Here is an 18092-nt window from a genome sequence, read left to right on the forward strand (position 1 = left end):
TATATATTTTTTTAGCTTATTACATTTCCCTTTTTTTTTTACATTCTTTTAATTTCTATTCTATTGTTTTATCATATTAATAATGTTTGTAGCTGTTTTATCATGTTAAATGTTATAAGTATAGGATTGTGAGCAGCCCTATTTAAAGTCATGTTAAATGTTAAATATATAAGAGCTCCTAGCGAATTTTCTGATCTTATAACCTTGATTTCAAAGCTTCATGTTATTGTTTACTTTTAAGTCTTGATTAAGTAATTTATTAGAACATGCCTGAAGTGAGTGAAAAGTGAAAGTTTGGCCACTCAGTGTGTTGTTGATCTTCTAACTTGTGAGGAAGACAATCAAGATGTGCTAATTGACAACTGTCATTACATTATTCCCATCCATTGCTTTATTAGATTTAAAACTTCCAAAACAATATTAATACACAAAACAAACACTTACTACGAGCAAGTAACCTAACATAAAAAACAAAATGGTAATGAGCTCAGCTGGTCTGTAGCATGATGTCATTCTCCATTTAACAGACTCTCAACCATGTTATATTGTCTTACCATAGTAAACAAAAGAAATATTTCTCCATTTAACATGTTAAACTAAAGATCATGAATACCCTTAATATATTACATACAGTCAACTATTAATCTTCCAATAATAATAATAATAAACCATTTGTCGTCACCCTCTCACACGCTTTCTTCCTCTAAATATTTTATACTTTTTTATTTTTATTTTACCCTCTCGTAACGTTTCCTCTTTAATAACACTTAGTCACTCTTGTAACGGCTTTTTTAATTCAGAGTTTGGCCGTTATTAGGGCAGTATCCATTAGACGTTTGATTTTCAAGCTAACAGGTTCGTTTTATTCTTTTTTTTTTCTTCCCCCTTTCTTTATTTTACCATCCCTTCTGTTCTACACTTTTATCTATTTTCCTTACCCATGTTATAAGTTATGTTCACTATATTATTATTGGTGTTTTCAAAAATATATATATATATATTTATTTTTTTTTCTATTCATTTCTTATGGTATACTTTACTTATATTTTGCCTCTTTATCAATTATTATTGTTACATATAGTTTCTTCCTCTCAATTTTCTTTTTCTTTCCATATTTCAATTTCCTTTTTCTTCATATATTTCCTCTCAATTTTCTTTTTCTTTCCATATTTCAATTTTTAAGTTATTAATAACTAATATGTTCATACTTCTTTGCATTATATAACTTAATTTTTATTTCATTTCCTTAATTATGTTATTTTACAATTACCTATGTATACATTTTATTTCACGCTTCTCTCATCACTTCATTTTATTAATTCTATTTTGTAAAATTATTCATTTTATGTTATTCTGTTTATACTTTCTTTTTTGTTTTCTATACTTACTGCGGTTGATATCTTGTTCTGTTCTTAGCCCTGAAGAAGGCTAGAAACTCTAGCCGAAATGTAGGCACAATTAAATAGGTTATACCAACTTATTTGTGTTTCACTTTAACCGCACCCCCAACCATCTTATCCTCGTACGTCATCCACGTTCAACTATCTCTCATAATTAATAATAATAAATGTTCTATTAATTCCACCTATAATTATTAATGAATAACAAAAATTATCTTTAAACATTCTTTTTGGCTGGAGATATTCAAACCAATTAAATTTTAAAAATATAAATACAAATAATGATAGATATCTCCTGTATGAGGAACCATAGACATAATAATAACACAGAGGAAAAATTATTTTTAAACATTTTTAATGAATATAAAAATTCATTACTAGCAGGAGATATTTGAGCTAATTTTCAAATTAAAAAATAATGATTGATGTCTCCTGGATGAAGAACCAAGGACAAACAGACATTGCATAACTGATGTTTTTTGTTTCTTAAGCACTCCTTTGCCTTTTAAAAATAGCCTTGTTGACAGTAAGAAATACTTGTAGATATGAAATAATTAAGACAATTCTTAAAAATTTTTCTTTTGAGGTTAAATGACTTCCAATTCAACAATAAAATAATTAAGATTTATATCTAGCTTCTACCGAAAAAAATATCAAGAATAAAAAAATCTTGTGTTTTCTAATCATGTATGAGTTATACCTACTACATTATCAAGTCAATATTGTTATTGTTCATTCTTAAGTAGCATGAGACAACTTCTAAAAATATTGATATTACATCTAATTAATTATAAAGATTGTATAGTGAATAAGCATTTTTACAGCAACCATTACAAAAAAACTAACACTAGGTGAGGCAAAAATAACATTTATTAGAGAACATAATAATCACAACTCTCAGAAAATAATATAAGATGATATTAATATAATGTGATAATTAAAATTTATATTTTCAGGCTAACAAAGTTTTGATCATTACAGAAAATGCATCTTTTTATTCATAAACGTATATATTTATTAATGTCACGACTATAATAAATATAAACAAAATATTTATACATATAACAGTTGGAAATTAGCCAAAATTAACATAAAAACTATTTAGCTAAATTTGGCAAAAAAGGCTTTCAAATGTACACGTATAGTAAATATACAAATTATTTCCTTTTAATGAATGAGAATATCAATGGCATTGCCTCAACTCTTTTTATACTGGCTTTCCTCGTGATCTCTATATCATCTCTATATTCCTCTCCTTGATGTGTCCACTTACCTATTATCAGTACTTATTTTTTATGCACCCTACCAGAAATGTACAATTCCAGTTATAAAAAAGAAACAATAATAAATAAAAATATGTGAGTACTTTTGTAACAAAAATAATAAATATAAAAGTTTATGATGCATTATGATACCTAGTCGGAATGATCATTCTCGTTAAGCTACATAACGTTTAACAAAGAACTTCTTAGGAGGGTACATATACATCCTTGTGAAGAGAATAATATTTTTGTAGTGTTTCAATCTCGGGAATTTAAAAAAAAACAAAAAAAAAACACTAACACACATATACCTGATCTCTATAAACAAATAATAAAAATATATGGATTCATTTTTTTTAATTTTATAAGTGATGACAATAAAATTTCTTGCAAGAAGCACTACTATCCTAACAAATATCTTTTCCACTATCCTAACAAGTCTCTTTTTGTACCTTATACTAGTTAAAAACTTATTGAAATAAGTCATTAACTATAGTGGTTAAAAACAATATGAAATACTATGTTATCTGTCCATAAATGTAAGTATAGAGGTATGATTTTAAAAAATATTTAAATTTAAATGAATGACTTCAATAGAGACAATCAATAACAAATAAATTGATAATGTTAAAAGTAAATAATAATAATCATTTTTTTTTGGGGGGGGGTGTGTACAATATACAAACAAATATCCTATTATCTATTACAAGTATATAACATTTTAATAACCTCCTATATTTTGCAAAATCATTATTTACAATGACCTTGAATGAATTTTGAAAGATAAATGACTAAGCACCTTTTTTTTTTTTTTTTTTGCTTTATTTGATATTATTTAAGAAATTGTATAAGATCAAAACTTTATCAGGTAAAAAAAAATAATTAAGCTCACAATATTATCATTATCATAGAGGAAATATTTTAAAATTATAATATAAAGAAAAAGGTTTAAAACAAAAAGTTCAAATTAAAAATATATATTTTCTATCTATATTTTGCTTTGTTATGCCAATTATTTACAAAAAGTAAAAAGTCAATATTGTAATACATTAAGGTATGCAAAGAAAAGGAAAGGGAATATACTAATGAATGCTGGGCACAATGTCAAGACTATGAACAGAGAACAACTAATATTATAGAAAATATAAACAGAATAATAAAACTTTTTAAAGTACAAAAATTAATTCTAAAGGATTTTTTACTAAATCAAAGTTGTAAGTGAACTTATTTGTAAAAATGCATTAAAATACATATGAGACTATATACAATTGAAAAATAGAAATCAAAAATACCCCAAAGTACAGTGAATAAAAGTTTGTAAAAGAAAGAGAAGATGTTATTTTGATTTCAACATTTTTTGAAATGGCCACTAGAATAATGGACCATCACAGGCTACCATATTGAAATGGCCACTAGAATAATGGACCATCACAGGCTACCATATTTTGAAATGGCCACTAGAATAATGGACCATCACAGGCTACCATATTTTGAAATGGCCACTAGAATAATGGACCATCACAGGCTACCATATTCTGAAATGGCCACTAGAATAATAGACCATCACAGGCTAAGAGCAGTCATGCATTTCACATATGTGGAACCAAGAAAAGAGCTCTTTCCAACCAACAACCAATATTCATTTTCCTAAATTTTTAAGGGTGTAAAATAGAAAATGAATGTCCATAATTCAAGAACGCTTTGATTTTTACAAACCAAAGTTGGAGGATAGATACATGTTTTTAAACAAGATTTGTTTAAACCCAGTTGTTCCTACATATTTTATAATCAACATTGTCTATGAAAAAATTCAATTTTGTTTTTCATTTGTAATCACACTATGATAACAGAATATTAATAGCCAGATAATAGAACAGTAATAGCTGTTTATGTGGGTGGAAAGAAAAAATTCTTCCTCTTTCTAACAAGTCCACTAATAATGAAGTAAGTTAAAATAAAGACAAGATTATAGCTTTAAAATAAGGCTTAAAATTTTTTAACACCTCAGAACCAAAAAAAATCAATTTTTAACAAAAGATTTTTTGGTTTGCTGAAAAAATCTGCCATGATTATTGGTATAAAACAAATCTATTAGAATTGTTTATTTTGTTATTTAAACATTCTTTAAATGGTATGTATAAAATAATGTTTATGGAAAGAACTATGTTAATATCATGTTCTGAACTTAAGTTACTAAATGAAGAAATTTCACAGCAATTTTTTGTTTTCAATTTCTAGGGCCCATTGGATGAAACAGACGTAACAATTTTTTAAATGTAAACTCACCAAAATGTTTGATTGACATTGGTGAGGACACACTGTGACCTCTCCTTTTTTTTGTACAATATACATAAGAGACTAACTGAAAATGTTAAATAAAAGAACCTTAATGAGCAATTGCTTAGTTAAACTTGATTTTTTGGTTGATAGTCTTTTGATTTAGGTTTAAAAAACAGAATTTTAAAACAAATTAATAGTATTAAAAAAAAAGGGTATCATTCCGTTACCAAACTTGGTAAGATTCTAATGATACAGTAAAAAAAAATCAAAAATAACTTGCACATTTACAGTTTTAAATACAATATTTTTACAGAATCAAAAACAATCATTTAAAATTCACACCTTGAAAAAGGCAATAATGTAACTTTTTTTTTCCTGTAGGTCAACAATAAATGCTCAATTCCAAATATTAGAATATAAAAACAGTTTAAAGTATTACTACAAATAAATATTCATGGTGTTACACAATAGTGTGAACTATACAAAATGAATTTCTAAATCAAGGATAATACAATTGTAAATCCCAACTTAAAAATGTTAAATAATATTTTAATTTATAGAAACTTAAGAATTAAAAAAAATCTATGACATCTAAAGGGTTTTTAATGAAAATAAATAGACAATGAAGTTTAAAACTACATTCATCCGATAGAAAACAATAAATTTCCGAAAGTGAAAATTAAATTAATGAAAATGACTTCTAATATCAACAGATTAATTACTTTTAACATGATGAGCTAAAAAGCGAAGGAAAATTAAATAAAAGTTAATTTATAATTTGCCAAAAAAGAATATTTGGTCATGAAAACCAAAAAGATATTACTGGAAGATTATTGATTGACCGTGTGTGAAGATGAAAGGAATATGGTCCGGGTGCGGTCAAGAAAAACTCAAATAGTAGAAATATACTAATTTAATGAGCCAAACTCCAAATGAGCCAAGGCTCATTAAATTAGTATATTTCTACTATTTGAGTTTTTCTTGACCGCACCCGGACCATATTCCTTTCAAAAAGATATTACAAAAACATAAACCTATGATATAAATATGTTCTCATGACAGCAATAAATAAACAATTTCAGGACAAACATAATCTAAACAAAATTAATTAGAATCTTCCAACATAAACTAGAAGTGAATTCATATTATATTATTTGTTTGTATAGGAAATAATAAATAAAACATACCTTCTTGGCCATTCTTAGCCTTGCTGTCAAAGGTGCCATACAAAGCATTTTCAAAATTAAAATGCTATTGTAAAATATATAGGCCCTGAAGGCAGGATTATCGAGAGACATTAAATCAGCTATTTGAGGGAAGGCCATTTCTTTGCTAAATCAGACCGTGTTCAAGAGTACTTCTCATCAACTCCTCACCGACTGAGAGAACGACTCAAAACATTACCCTTTTATCGAGAACAGGGCGCAAGTCACGCCGGGTATCGATATATAAACATCGATATGTCATATTGTGAGTGGCGGGAATTTCAAAAAATTCGAAATTCCTTTTTACACTATTATCATTGCTTTCAGCAGATGACAGCTGTTGTCTTCTGCTCCCTCAATAAAGACAAACAACCCTACTTATCTTTTCATTGGAGGTCGGGCCCGTATTAATTTTGAATATTAAATTGAAGTCCCACCATTTTACTCCAGTATCTCTGTTTATAATTGTGATGCTTTTATTTTGTTTTGCAAAATTAATGAGCACTTTTGAAGATTCTTGACTGTAATTAGTGATTCTTGTAGCCACCAAGAGAACTAATGCGTTGTCACTATCTTCCGCATTTCCTTGTATGTTTTCTTTTTAAAATTGTTATTTCCTTTTACAATTTGTTATTTCTTATTTCCAGATGTTTACGATAGATGTATATTCAGTAAACTAAAATTTTTAGGAGCTAATGTTACAGCCAAAGTGACCAAGAAAAACTATTACAGTCTCTGGCACAACCTAGCAACCACAACGGAAATCACTATTTAAGGAATAACCATCTCGTTTTAATTTCTTTTAAATATCTAAACTTTTATTTTGCAAAAGCCATATAATGTTCTATTACATTTTTAAAGACATTTATACAATGAATAAAGATTAAATACGTCTCTTAAAGCTAGTCTTTTACATCCAGGGAGTGACTCTTGATGGCCTTTTCAGGCCTAAACATATTAATAACCTAGGTTAGTTCAATTGTGAATATTTTTTTTTTTTAGGCCTAAAGATATTAATAACCAAGGGTCCTCTCCTCACCTCCAGATATTTTCTAGTAGAATTCATATAAAACAGACACATCAAAACAAGAAGATAAGTATTTCACAGTATACCTTCAAGTAGCATGGGTAGAAAAAGGTAATATTCAATTTGAATTATGAAACCCTGCGCAATGCAACCCATTAATTTAATGTTTTTTCTGTTTTAGAGGGATTGGAAAAAAAAATTGGAAATAATTCATATTATGTTGCCAGAGGTCTATGGTTTAGAACACTCGGCTGTTGTGAGGGGTTGTCACCACATCCCCTCTTCCTGCGAGGTGGCAGGGCAGAAAAGTTTCCAAAAACCCTTTAAACATTACCCTATAACTCCTTCTCATGCACCCCCCTCCTCTACTCTTTTTACGACTTCTGATTGTTTGTTTATTTTTTATTATTTAACATTATCTTTTGTCTGTAAATATTAACTATTTTCTCTTCTCTGCTTAATCAACATGAGGAGGCCCCTCACTTCTAGATATTTTCTTGTAGAATTTATATGGATCGGACACATCAAAACAACAAGATTAGTATTCAACTGTATACTTTCAAGAACCATCGGTAGAAAAAAGTAATATCAAATTTGAATTATGTAACCATACGTAATGCAACCTATTAATTAATTGTTTTTCTGTTTTAGAGGGATCGGAAAAAAAAAAAAAAAATGGAAATAAATTCAATCATCACTAAGAGGCCCCTCCAAATTTTTCATAAATCGAATCCATATGGTTTGGACACACTAGAACACCAGATAAGTATCTCAATGTACACCTTCAAGTACCAAAGGTAGAAAAAGGTAAGTAACCAACTCAGATTATGTAACCACACCTAATGCAACCTACTAATTTCATGTTTATTATGTTTTAGAGGGATCAGAAAAAAAATAAAAATTGGAAATATATTTTGGGGAAGCCCCTCACCTCCAGATATTATAGTCAGAGTTTCAACAGAACAAACACCTCAATGCAAAGATAATTATTTCACTAAGACCTTCAAGTACCCATGGTAGAAAAAGGTAGTACTCGATTTGAATTAGGTTTCTCCTTCACATAATTATATATTATTTTAAACATATTGTACTTATTCACATGAGGAAAAATATAACATTTAGTCTTTATAACAGAGAAGGATATAGTCAGAGGATATTATCTCTTTGTTTCACAACCATTCTAAAAACCAACACAAAAAGTTGCAGGAGTTAATATAGACCTTATCAATTTCAAAATATTGCTACTAATAATTCCTAAGCCATAAATTAACTTATCATAAAATATTGAAAAATAACTCCAACCTTGATGAATCATACTTGATTGCTTTAATAACAGACAACTAACTCCATAAATTAAAACCAAGAATGAAATGGGAAGTACATTCCTTCAAGAAAGATTGAGCACTTCATAACTTGTTCATCAAAAATAAAAAAAAAAGACCATTAATTTCATTTCTTAATATTAGTTTTTTACTTTTCAAATATTGAATAAACTTATGATTTTGACTAGTGTATTGTTTAAAACCCATTTTTAAGAACCTTCAAATGATCATAGGAGTGCGCTAACCTATTACCACATATTAGTTATGCAATATTTAATTATGCAAAATTGTAAATATAAATAAATGTTATATCTGATCAATAAAATCATAAAACAGAATTATTATAAAACAGAGTTATTTTATATTATATTATTATATAATATGGATATAATAGGTGGCAGTCTCCATCAAAGGTCATAGCCTTCTGAGATATAATATTATACACCCTTAATACAGGTGAATACTATAAAATTCATACACCTGTATGAATACTATAATTTTCTAACATTTCAATCTAAAATCGTTAAAAAATACTGAACAATATGAAAGAAATTATTCTTTTTAAATTAATACAATGTTGATGACTATTTGTTATAAAATAAAGTCTTATTTCAATATACTCAAGCCTGATATTAGGTAACATCAGAAACCAAGTAGTGAGAAACAATTGTTTGGATAATTCATAAGTATAGTAGCTGTGGACTTCTTCTCTTAACAGAACTTGTGACAATATTGACACAAACGTAAAAGGAAATATGAGAGGGTCATTTTTATTTTAAAAACTTAAATAATAAATAAAAATTGTTTCTGTATATAACATCAATGTGTATGTAAGTGGAGAGAATGTATATATAATCTTTAATCGATAATAAAAAGAATCTGATGGTTCTATTACATCATATAATATACCTTACATTCTCATTTGTCCAATAACAATTGCATGTATGAAATTTATTTAAGATGAAAGTAAATTCAAATGCAAGAATATTTCACCAATTTTAATTTATAAACGTTATGTTCTATGTTTCGACTTACATACCATCTTCAAGAACCAAAATTTTATTTGCAGGAAATGATTATACCTGTACAGACTTCATAACTGGAGTGTAACTTAAATTTTTGTTCCTGAAGATGGCATGAAAACCGAAACATAGGACATATTGTTTATAAATTAAAATTGGTGACTTATTCTCAGCTTTAAATTTAATAATTGGTAGTATAATTCATTGGGAATAACTGTCTGTTAAGTTATAATATTCTTAGAGCTGTTGGGATTGTTTTAATTTTTAAAAAAAGTCTAAGGTTCAGCCATTTTTGTAGCCTTGAAAACATTATCAAGAATAGTATTTGATCAGTATTTCATTATCATCAGTATTTCATTATTATCATTCAATATAAACTGTGTCTAATTGAAGGTATTTTGTTCTATTTCATTAAAAGTAAAGCGTATTTAAAATTTTCAATTTTTGTATTTATACTGACATAACTTGTATTTTGCAAACAAATAGAAATATTGATCAATTTTCACACCAGTCAATAGGTTCTTCTTCTTCTGCCGGACTGCTCCTAAATTGTGCAATTATTTTCAATGGTAATCCAAATGAGTAATAGAAAAAGTTGCCAATCGCCGAGTCCCAGGCTCGTAATATTTTGTACTTAAGAAGTCCAAGGTCAGGCAACTATGAAAATTTATCAGATAAAGTTATTATAATTGCTTTACTCATTCATTTATTTTCAGTTTATAATATTAGCCACTTATTATACTAATTTTATCTTAAATGCAATACTAACATAACTTAAAAATATAACATGTTGCTAGAAGTATCATTTTATATAATTGATTCAGCGCTTTTTTAGCATTTCTTCAGAAATGGCAATAACAATTTTAATATCATCATTGAAATAGTCTGACAGAGCTTTGATACCAAATGTTCCATTAAGCTTCTGCTAAGATACCTTTAATATTGTGTATTTGAAATAATTAATAATCTTTTGTTTTTAACAGTAATATAGAATAAATAAAAAAATATAAACTATGAAAGAATTTGATGCCTTTAAATTTCTTGAAACATACTTTTTAAATTTCGTGATGTTGGTAATTTACTATGACATAAAAAGGACATTTTCATATTTCAAATTAGACAATTTAAAGAATTTAAACTTTGAAAATAAATTGTAGATATATTAACTGATTCGTGTAAGTAACAAGATATAAAACTTCAAGTTATTTAGTAATATTAAAAGTATTGACTGACCAACAGATTCAAGTGGCTCATTTGACTGGTGCTGCATTCAGAAGGTACTTTTGTAAACTACTAAATAAATCCTCCTGTCTCCTCTTCTTACAATTAACAATTAAAGGAAATCGTAATAATTTTTTGTTGGTAGAAAATAATTTTTAAGGGAAAAATATACATTTGAAAAAAAAAAATCAATCTATTGAAAAATACTGGAAAATGAGTCATTTTAGAAGTAAATTTCAACCAAGTTGAAAGTAAATTACTCTAATTACAATTATTATCAAATCTAAAAGGTGCTTGTGACTCTTAAAATAATTATTTTTAACTAATCTTTACCACTTAAATCTGTATTGAGACAATACACTTGAGAATTTTTGAATAAAACATAATTTGAAAACCTAAAAGGAAGATGGTCCAGGTTTGGGAAAAATAACTCAAATATAAAATAAACTATTTAATCTGAGTCAATATTTCATGTCAACTTGTAGATTTTTATCATGGCCAAAGAAGATACCAACAACTAAAATTGACATTTGCAATGAAAAGCATGAATAAAGTTAAATTTTTAAAAATTTAAATACGTATATATTTATTTATTCTTTTCACTGTAAAACTCAATTTTAGTTGTTTATATCTTTTTTAGCTATAATGAAGCCTTACAAGATGGAGCAAAATGTAGGCTCACATTAAATAGTTTAATTATTACTTGAGTTGTTTTCACCATACCCGGACGGACTATATTCCTTATATATATTACAGATGGTCAATCAATGATCTTCCAATAATTTGAAAACTTTTGTGAACTATGGAGAATTTTTAATTCAGTACAAGCTATACAGCTGTTATTCCCAAAATCAATTATTTGGCCATTGTAACATATTCCTTTGCATCTAAGTGTTTCAATTTAAGTAAAAAGTTTAATTAAATTTTCAGTAGGGTATTAGGCTAGGACAAGTGTACAGAACAAGTATCATTGCATCTTCTTTCCACTCATTTATTCATGTATCATGTACTAATGTTTTACAGAGCTTTCACCTTTCAGTTTGTATACTTAAATAACTTTTAAAAACATGTTTTAATATATTATAGTTGACGATACTCATATGAAAAAATTGTACTGAAAATAATATAAATTTGAAATGCTGAAAAGTTTTAATTCAGTATGTATGTACGTCATTGTTTCAATACTACTATTTCAATAAATTAATTATTTTTATCAGCTTTATTAAGATAAACATTTCAGATAGAAGTTAATAATAAGTATTGTTCACCAGTGGAATAAATTTTAAAATATTAAAAAAAAAAAATCTGTCTATTAAGAGCATTTACTGCATGATCTAATCATGATATCATTGATTGAATTTTAATTTACATTTTGTCATATTTTCTTCAAAAATGATAGATTTTTGCACTCCATTGAAGTTCACATTGGAAGAGAGCGTTCCAATTCATTCTATACTGTTTCATACACTCTAGAATACTATAAACGTTTTCTTCCCTGGACTTAGGAACCTACAATAGTCTTTTTTTTATCAAATGAGCTGGGATGAAGTATACTTCATTGTTATTTTGGCAGGTCAATACCACCACAAGGGGGATGAATTTCAGTCCAAAGAAAATTGTTAAGGTTTTAGCAACTCCATAGCCCCTCCCAATTGAGTTAAAGACTCAAAAATGTATATGTGAATTGAATCCATGTCAATAAAGTGGGATTTGAAGGCCACATTTTTTCTCCAGTTTTAGGCATCAATAAAACAGTCAATCTGTTTTTCGAATAAAAATGAAGGGAAAATATGACCAGTGTTGCTTCTCCTTTTTTCAAGTTCTAAAATATTCAATAGTCAGACACAACAAGGGTTTTCCAAATAATCAGACCTTCAAGCTAAAATCTGATCTATTTTGTTTTAACTTGCTTGTTAAATAATCTTCTTTAAAGTCATATAAGTAAGTGATAATAATGAAGTCAATTTAGAAGATCTAAAAATACCTTTCAGGAAGACCTACCTGGGTAAGTGTACCTTTCTTAGGGAAATTAGCTTCTATAAATCCAATCATGAAATCAGTTGTTCCCTTGTGATCACCCCAAATTTTGTTGTCAATAGTCCACCTGGCAGCAATATACATAATGAATAACTTCATACCAGTTCTCAACAATTCTGCACTTCTTTCAGCGTATGTTTTACAAGGAGGACAGGGTGGGCATACACAAGGAACTGGTGGTGCTTGAAACTCCATCGGTCGTACTGTACAAATCTGTAAAAATAAAAATTATTTCAAAATAGTAATTAATAAAATATTTATTGGTAACCAACGTTGCGTCCCACTTTGCAGGACTTCATCATGGCTACATGGCAACGAGATACAAACATTGTAAATATGATACAACAATTAAATTCCAAATAGACAGTTTGTAAAAAAAGAGGAATGTAGTAAGCTATAGAAATATAATGAAATAATACTTAGATAATAAGTACTTAAATATGTAGAAGTAGTTACAATTATAGTAAAATACAATGGAAGGGTGGTGAAGTAAATGAGGTATAAACATAGTGCAATAACAGATAATGGGGAGGAGGGTAGGTTAACAGATTTGTAAAGGGGCTTGGTAACATTTATCTTATCAAGGAAGGGATTTTAAAAATTTATTAGTTTTATAATCAATTTTCACAATGTAGGATATTCCATTTTGGTTTTCAACATATTGACTATAACAATTATATGATGGTGAGAACATAGTTGACCGTGGATAATTTATATGAGAAGAAGATGGTTGGGGGTGCAGTCAGAAAATAACACAAATAAGTTTCAAAAACTTCTTTAATGGTGCCAACGTTTCGGCCAGAATTTCCAGCCTTTGTCAAAGAACAATAATTGTAAAATTATTCAGTTTAGTCATTCTGTATATGTTTTTCTTTTTATTTATTCATTTGTTGTTATCTTGTTCTTTGTTCTTAGCCCTGATGAAGGCTGGAAATTCTGGCCGAAAGGTTAGCACTATTAAATAAGTTTTTAAAACTTATTTGTGTTATTTTCTGACCGCAACCCCAACCATCTTCTCCTCATATATATATATATATATATCCACTTTCTTCTCTTCATTATAATTATAACAATTGCTTGAATAAAAAAAAAGTATATGTTTTCATATAAAAAAGTGAATTATAACCCTTAGAGTAATTGAACAGAACAAATAACAGCAAGTTAAAGTATTATTTAATCAGGCTTCACACTTATATCTATAATAATTAATTAAACAATTTTCCACCCTTCAGATTCAATAATTAACTCATTCTAAGATTGTATGTTTTAAAAGTCTATCGAGTCTGTGTAAATACTTTGTTTTGAATATTGTAAATTATCTTCAACAGTTTATTTTTCGTGTAACACAAAACTAATATAATTTTTTTTTTAATATATGTTTGGGTAATTAAATTAGTAAATAATTGATAAACGAATCTAGAAGGAAAGTTGGATTCATTGGCTATGCAGAATAATTTCTATCAATTGTTGTCATCTACCAACCTACTCTCCTCATAGAGTAGGCGTAATCTAAGTGGTGAAAAGGGGTGTAAAATGGCGTAGTCTAAGTGGTGAGGAGGAGTGTGAAATGGCGTAGTCTAAGTGGTGAGGAGGGGTGTGAAATGGCGTAGTCTAATTGGTGAGGAGGGGTGTGAAATGGCGTAGTGTAAGTTGTGAGGAGGGGTGTGAAATGGCGTAGTGTAAGTTGTGAGGAGGGGTGTGAAATGGCGTAGTGTAAGTTGTGAGGAGGGGTGTGAAATGGCGTAGTCTAAGTGGTGAGGAGGGGTGTGAAATGGCGTAGTGTAAGTTGTGAGGAGGGGTGTGAAATGGCGTAGTCTAAGTGGTGAGGAGGGGTGTGAAATGCATTTTATGTTTATACACTGTGGACCATAAGGTGCATTCCAGCCAATATTTTATATTTTAAATTAAACTACAACATTAATCATTCACCATTGTAAAAAAGTAATCAAGTTCCCATTCTTCACTGACCTGATAAGTTTTAGATTTTTCCGGTTTACTAAAATTTAAGGAATAAATATTGAATTAAATATTTGCCCATACAATTCAAAAACTTCTCAACTGCGGTAATTATCTCTATAACATTAAAACAAATAATAACAATACTGCATATTACGATCGGTGACAGCAGTATAAGTATATTAAAATCTAATATAGATACATTTAAATTTACAAGAAGTATGTTGATGTTACAATTTATTTATTACGGTTTACAATGCTGACTTCTTAATGTAAATAGAATTATTGTTATTCCTAATAAATTTGTAAAACTGTCACTTGTTTTTCTCTCATTGTAATGACCACTGTTTATAGATCTGTTGCCGAGAATGCTCACTTATCAAGTAAATAGATAGGTAAGAAAAGCTGTTTAATTTAAAACAAAGAAAAAGCACTTGCATTTTAAACAGAAGGAAAGTTGAAACTCGACGTGGTCACTATCACTAATAATATTCATTAATAATAATACTGTTAATACGAAAGAAAAGAAGCTACTGTGTGACACTACCAAATATTCCAGCTAACTGACTGTGTTCTTCAATGAGTGGAGCCGTAACTGTAGCAATCACGCGTTACGATCGGGTATAATTGTAAAACAGAAGTCAAAATGTATATTGTTCTGGATAGGCGGAGATCACAGTGTGAAGCTGTCATAATTCTAGCAATTCCCAGAATAGATTAAGCTATTGGTAGTAAGTTTTGTCACCTTCAATTGCTCCAAAGTCCATGGGACACGGATTTCCACCGCGACATTGCGAGTGACCGGTCGACCGCGATTGACTTGTTGGCCAGCTCTGGTATAGATCCTGCATAAGGAACCTTTACATGGTCAGTCGGACTGACAGTCATTCAAAAACTAGACTGACATGAATGACTTAAATCAAGAAGACCATGCATTATCACTCCAGCTTATTCTTACTTCTGAATGATCCAACAGTCTGGATGTTGTGCAGTTACTCTTTCGATTCATAATAAATAAAAAGCTATTTTGGCTCCGAATGAGAAAAGTGAATCACAAAATAAATTCAACTTTGAATTTTGAATGATTGGAATTCAAAATATTCTTACTAATCCATCAGTCCATCAGTATTACAGTAAAATACACGATTGACCGTGCAGAAGTTCCCTTTCAACAAACGATTTTTCAGCATAAAAAATATCTTTATGGTCTAATCTGACCAATTCTAGCAACGAATGAACACTTATCATTAAAGAATACTCTTATGCGCCACAAGTGTAAAAATGTTAATTGGGTCAAATTTAAGGTGGTTTGTTTCTTAATCATGAAAAGTTTGATGGAATGTCGAACATAGGGAGCTCACACCAGTTTGATGGAATGTCGAATATAGGGAGCTCATACCATTATGTTCTTCTTGGACACAGGACCCGGTGGCGCGGGCATCGCAGGCAAAGGTGGGCAGAAGGTTGCTTTGTCCTTCGGCTTCTTCGGCGTAATCTTCTGCACTTTGCACTCCATCTGCTTCAGCTTGTCCATCGACACCAGAGCCAGGTTGATGGTGCGGCATTTTGACATTTTCTCTGGATCCTAAGGATCTTACTATAACCTAGATCTTCTTGTATAAACTACGATTTCTAAAAACTAAGTTTGTGAATGCATTATTGGAACATGTGTTTTGCATATGATTTATCGAAACGGGGCCATTTAAATTAAATTGTAAGCAAAGAAATTTTTTTTCGGCCGGCCCTGCAGACCTTGTAGATCATTGAACACCCAAAGCAGCCTTCTCGGCGCCTCCCTGTCTTGGGCTACTGCCACTTAGCTTTCTCCGGGCAGGTCTTTCGCATCTTTGTCGATTCTGTCTATATGTCTGCTTTTTGGCTTCCCACGTGGTCTCTTGCTAATTGTATTGGCGTTCATTGTTGTGTAGAGGCGTCTTGATGGATTGCTTCGAGCATTGCACTGTACACCCTTAGTTTCTAATATTTAAAGGTTTTTTGAGATATTAGGATTCTTGACAGAAGGCTCTGTTCTTTAAAGTAAATAAAATTAATTAGTTAAATTAATATATAGATGCTGCCTCTTGAGGGATCCCTACACGTTAAGCCAAAATTACAGTAAAACCAAAAACATCTGGTGGATTGCGCACCATCCCGCACATAATTTTCACTCACCAGCCCTAACCAGCCCTAACCATCCTAGACACATCCCCAAATTTTATATTGATTGATGGGCTCGTGTTGAGGTTATCCCTACTTAGTAATTAAAAAAAAAATAATTATTATAAATCTGAAGACCAGGGAAGACTATGAACCAAAATTTTTTTTTTAATTTGCTTTTAAAATTTGTATTTTAGGACTTCTGAAGGTGGAAATAACGATTATAAATTTTTTCCCCGCTAAGAACACAACAGTTTAACAAAAGAATCTGTAATCGAATCGGGAAAGATCGGGCAGTCTCGACTTTTCCCGTTAGAACTCTATTTTTCCTTTTTTCTCTTTTATTTAATCATAAAATTCTTTAATACTTCGTGTTTAACCATTGCTTATTATTACTAACAATAAGAACTGGTTACTTATTTGAAATAAACAAAATTAGAGGTACTTCAGGGGAAGATTTTTTGATTATTAGGTATTTAAGTCCAATTAAACTATTTCAGCGAGGATAAGACCTAGCTGATATTAAAGATAATTTAGTATTACATTGACATACTAAATTTAATCAAAATTGTTGTAGCAGTTTTTGAGAAAATCAAAAAAGTGAATAATTGATTCTGCAAAGTGACACAGGCGGTCTGTCGATAGTTGCTGTCTCATCCCAGGCATATATACATACAGGAAAAATTTCAGTTTCGTTTTTGAGCGCTGCTGTTCACACAGACCATTTTGTGGGACCAATTTTTTTTGGGGCTCAGGGGACCTCAAAACATGCATTTCCGTCGAAATTTTGCATGATGGCAACTCTTCCATATATAAGTACAATACATATTCCATATATAAGTAAATGAAAGTAAAATGAACATTCAGATTGTAAGGTTTAGACTGATTAAGTACAGAGATGTTCTTAGCTAAATTAAATTTAATTATTTTATTCATTTTTAAATAAATTTTAACATATTTTTATCCATACCTTGGTTTATTTCATGTTATTTTATTTTCTTACTCTGTTATATAATTTTAGTTTTTTTAGCCCTGATGAAACCCTGAAAAGTTGGGCGAAACGTTGGCACAAAATCAATAGTTAAATTACTATTTGGGTCTTTTCTTAGACCGCAGACAGACTGACTCCCTTCCTTTTATGTGTTTCACAGGGTCAATCTACTACCTTCCAAATTGCGTCGATGAGAGGGTATTTAAAGAAAC

At 29.4% G+C, this 18092-nt stretch overlaps 2 protein-coding genes across 2 annotated transcripts in view; both read right to left on the reverse strand.

Annotated features, from left to right (window-relative positions):
• Window positions 1–6340, reverse strand: part of LOC106688430 (microsomal glutathione S-transferase 1) — a 10144-nt gene extending 3804 nt beyond the window's left edge. Inside the window, exon 1 of the mRNA XM_014432876.3 lies at window positions 6130–6340. Within this exon, the coding sequence (XP_014288362.1) occupies window positions 6130–6267 (138 nt within the window). The 5' untranslated portion in view covers window positions 6268–6340. The remainder of the gene's footprint in view (window positions 1–6129) is intronic.
• A 3605-nt stretch (window positions 6341–9945) lies between these two features.
• LOC106688428 (uncharacterized) lies at window positions 9946–16406 on the reverse strand. Its single transcript, XM_014432871.2, has 3 exons — window positions 16132–16406; window positions 12741–12989; window positions 9946–10175 (listed from the first exon to the last, which is right to left on the reverse strand). The coding sequence occupies exons 1-3, from the start codon at window positions 16303–16305 to the stop codon at window positions 10014–10016; spliced, it is 585 nt and encodes a 194-aa protein (XP_014288357.1). The 5' UTR covers window positions 16306–16406; the 3' UTR covers window positions 9946–10013.
• Between the last annotated feature and the right edge of the window lie 1686 nt (window positions 16407–18092).

This window comes from Halyomorpha halys, unplaced genomic scaffold (genome assembly GCF_000696795.3).
Source record: "Halyomorpha halys isolate HHAL.00 unplaced genomic scaffold, Hhal_1.1 Scaffold1127.1, whole genome shotgun sequence".
Taxonomy (NCBI): domain Eukaryota; kingdom Metazoa; phylum Arthropoda; class Insecta; order Hemiptera; family Pentatomidae; genus Halyomorpha; species Halyomorpha halys.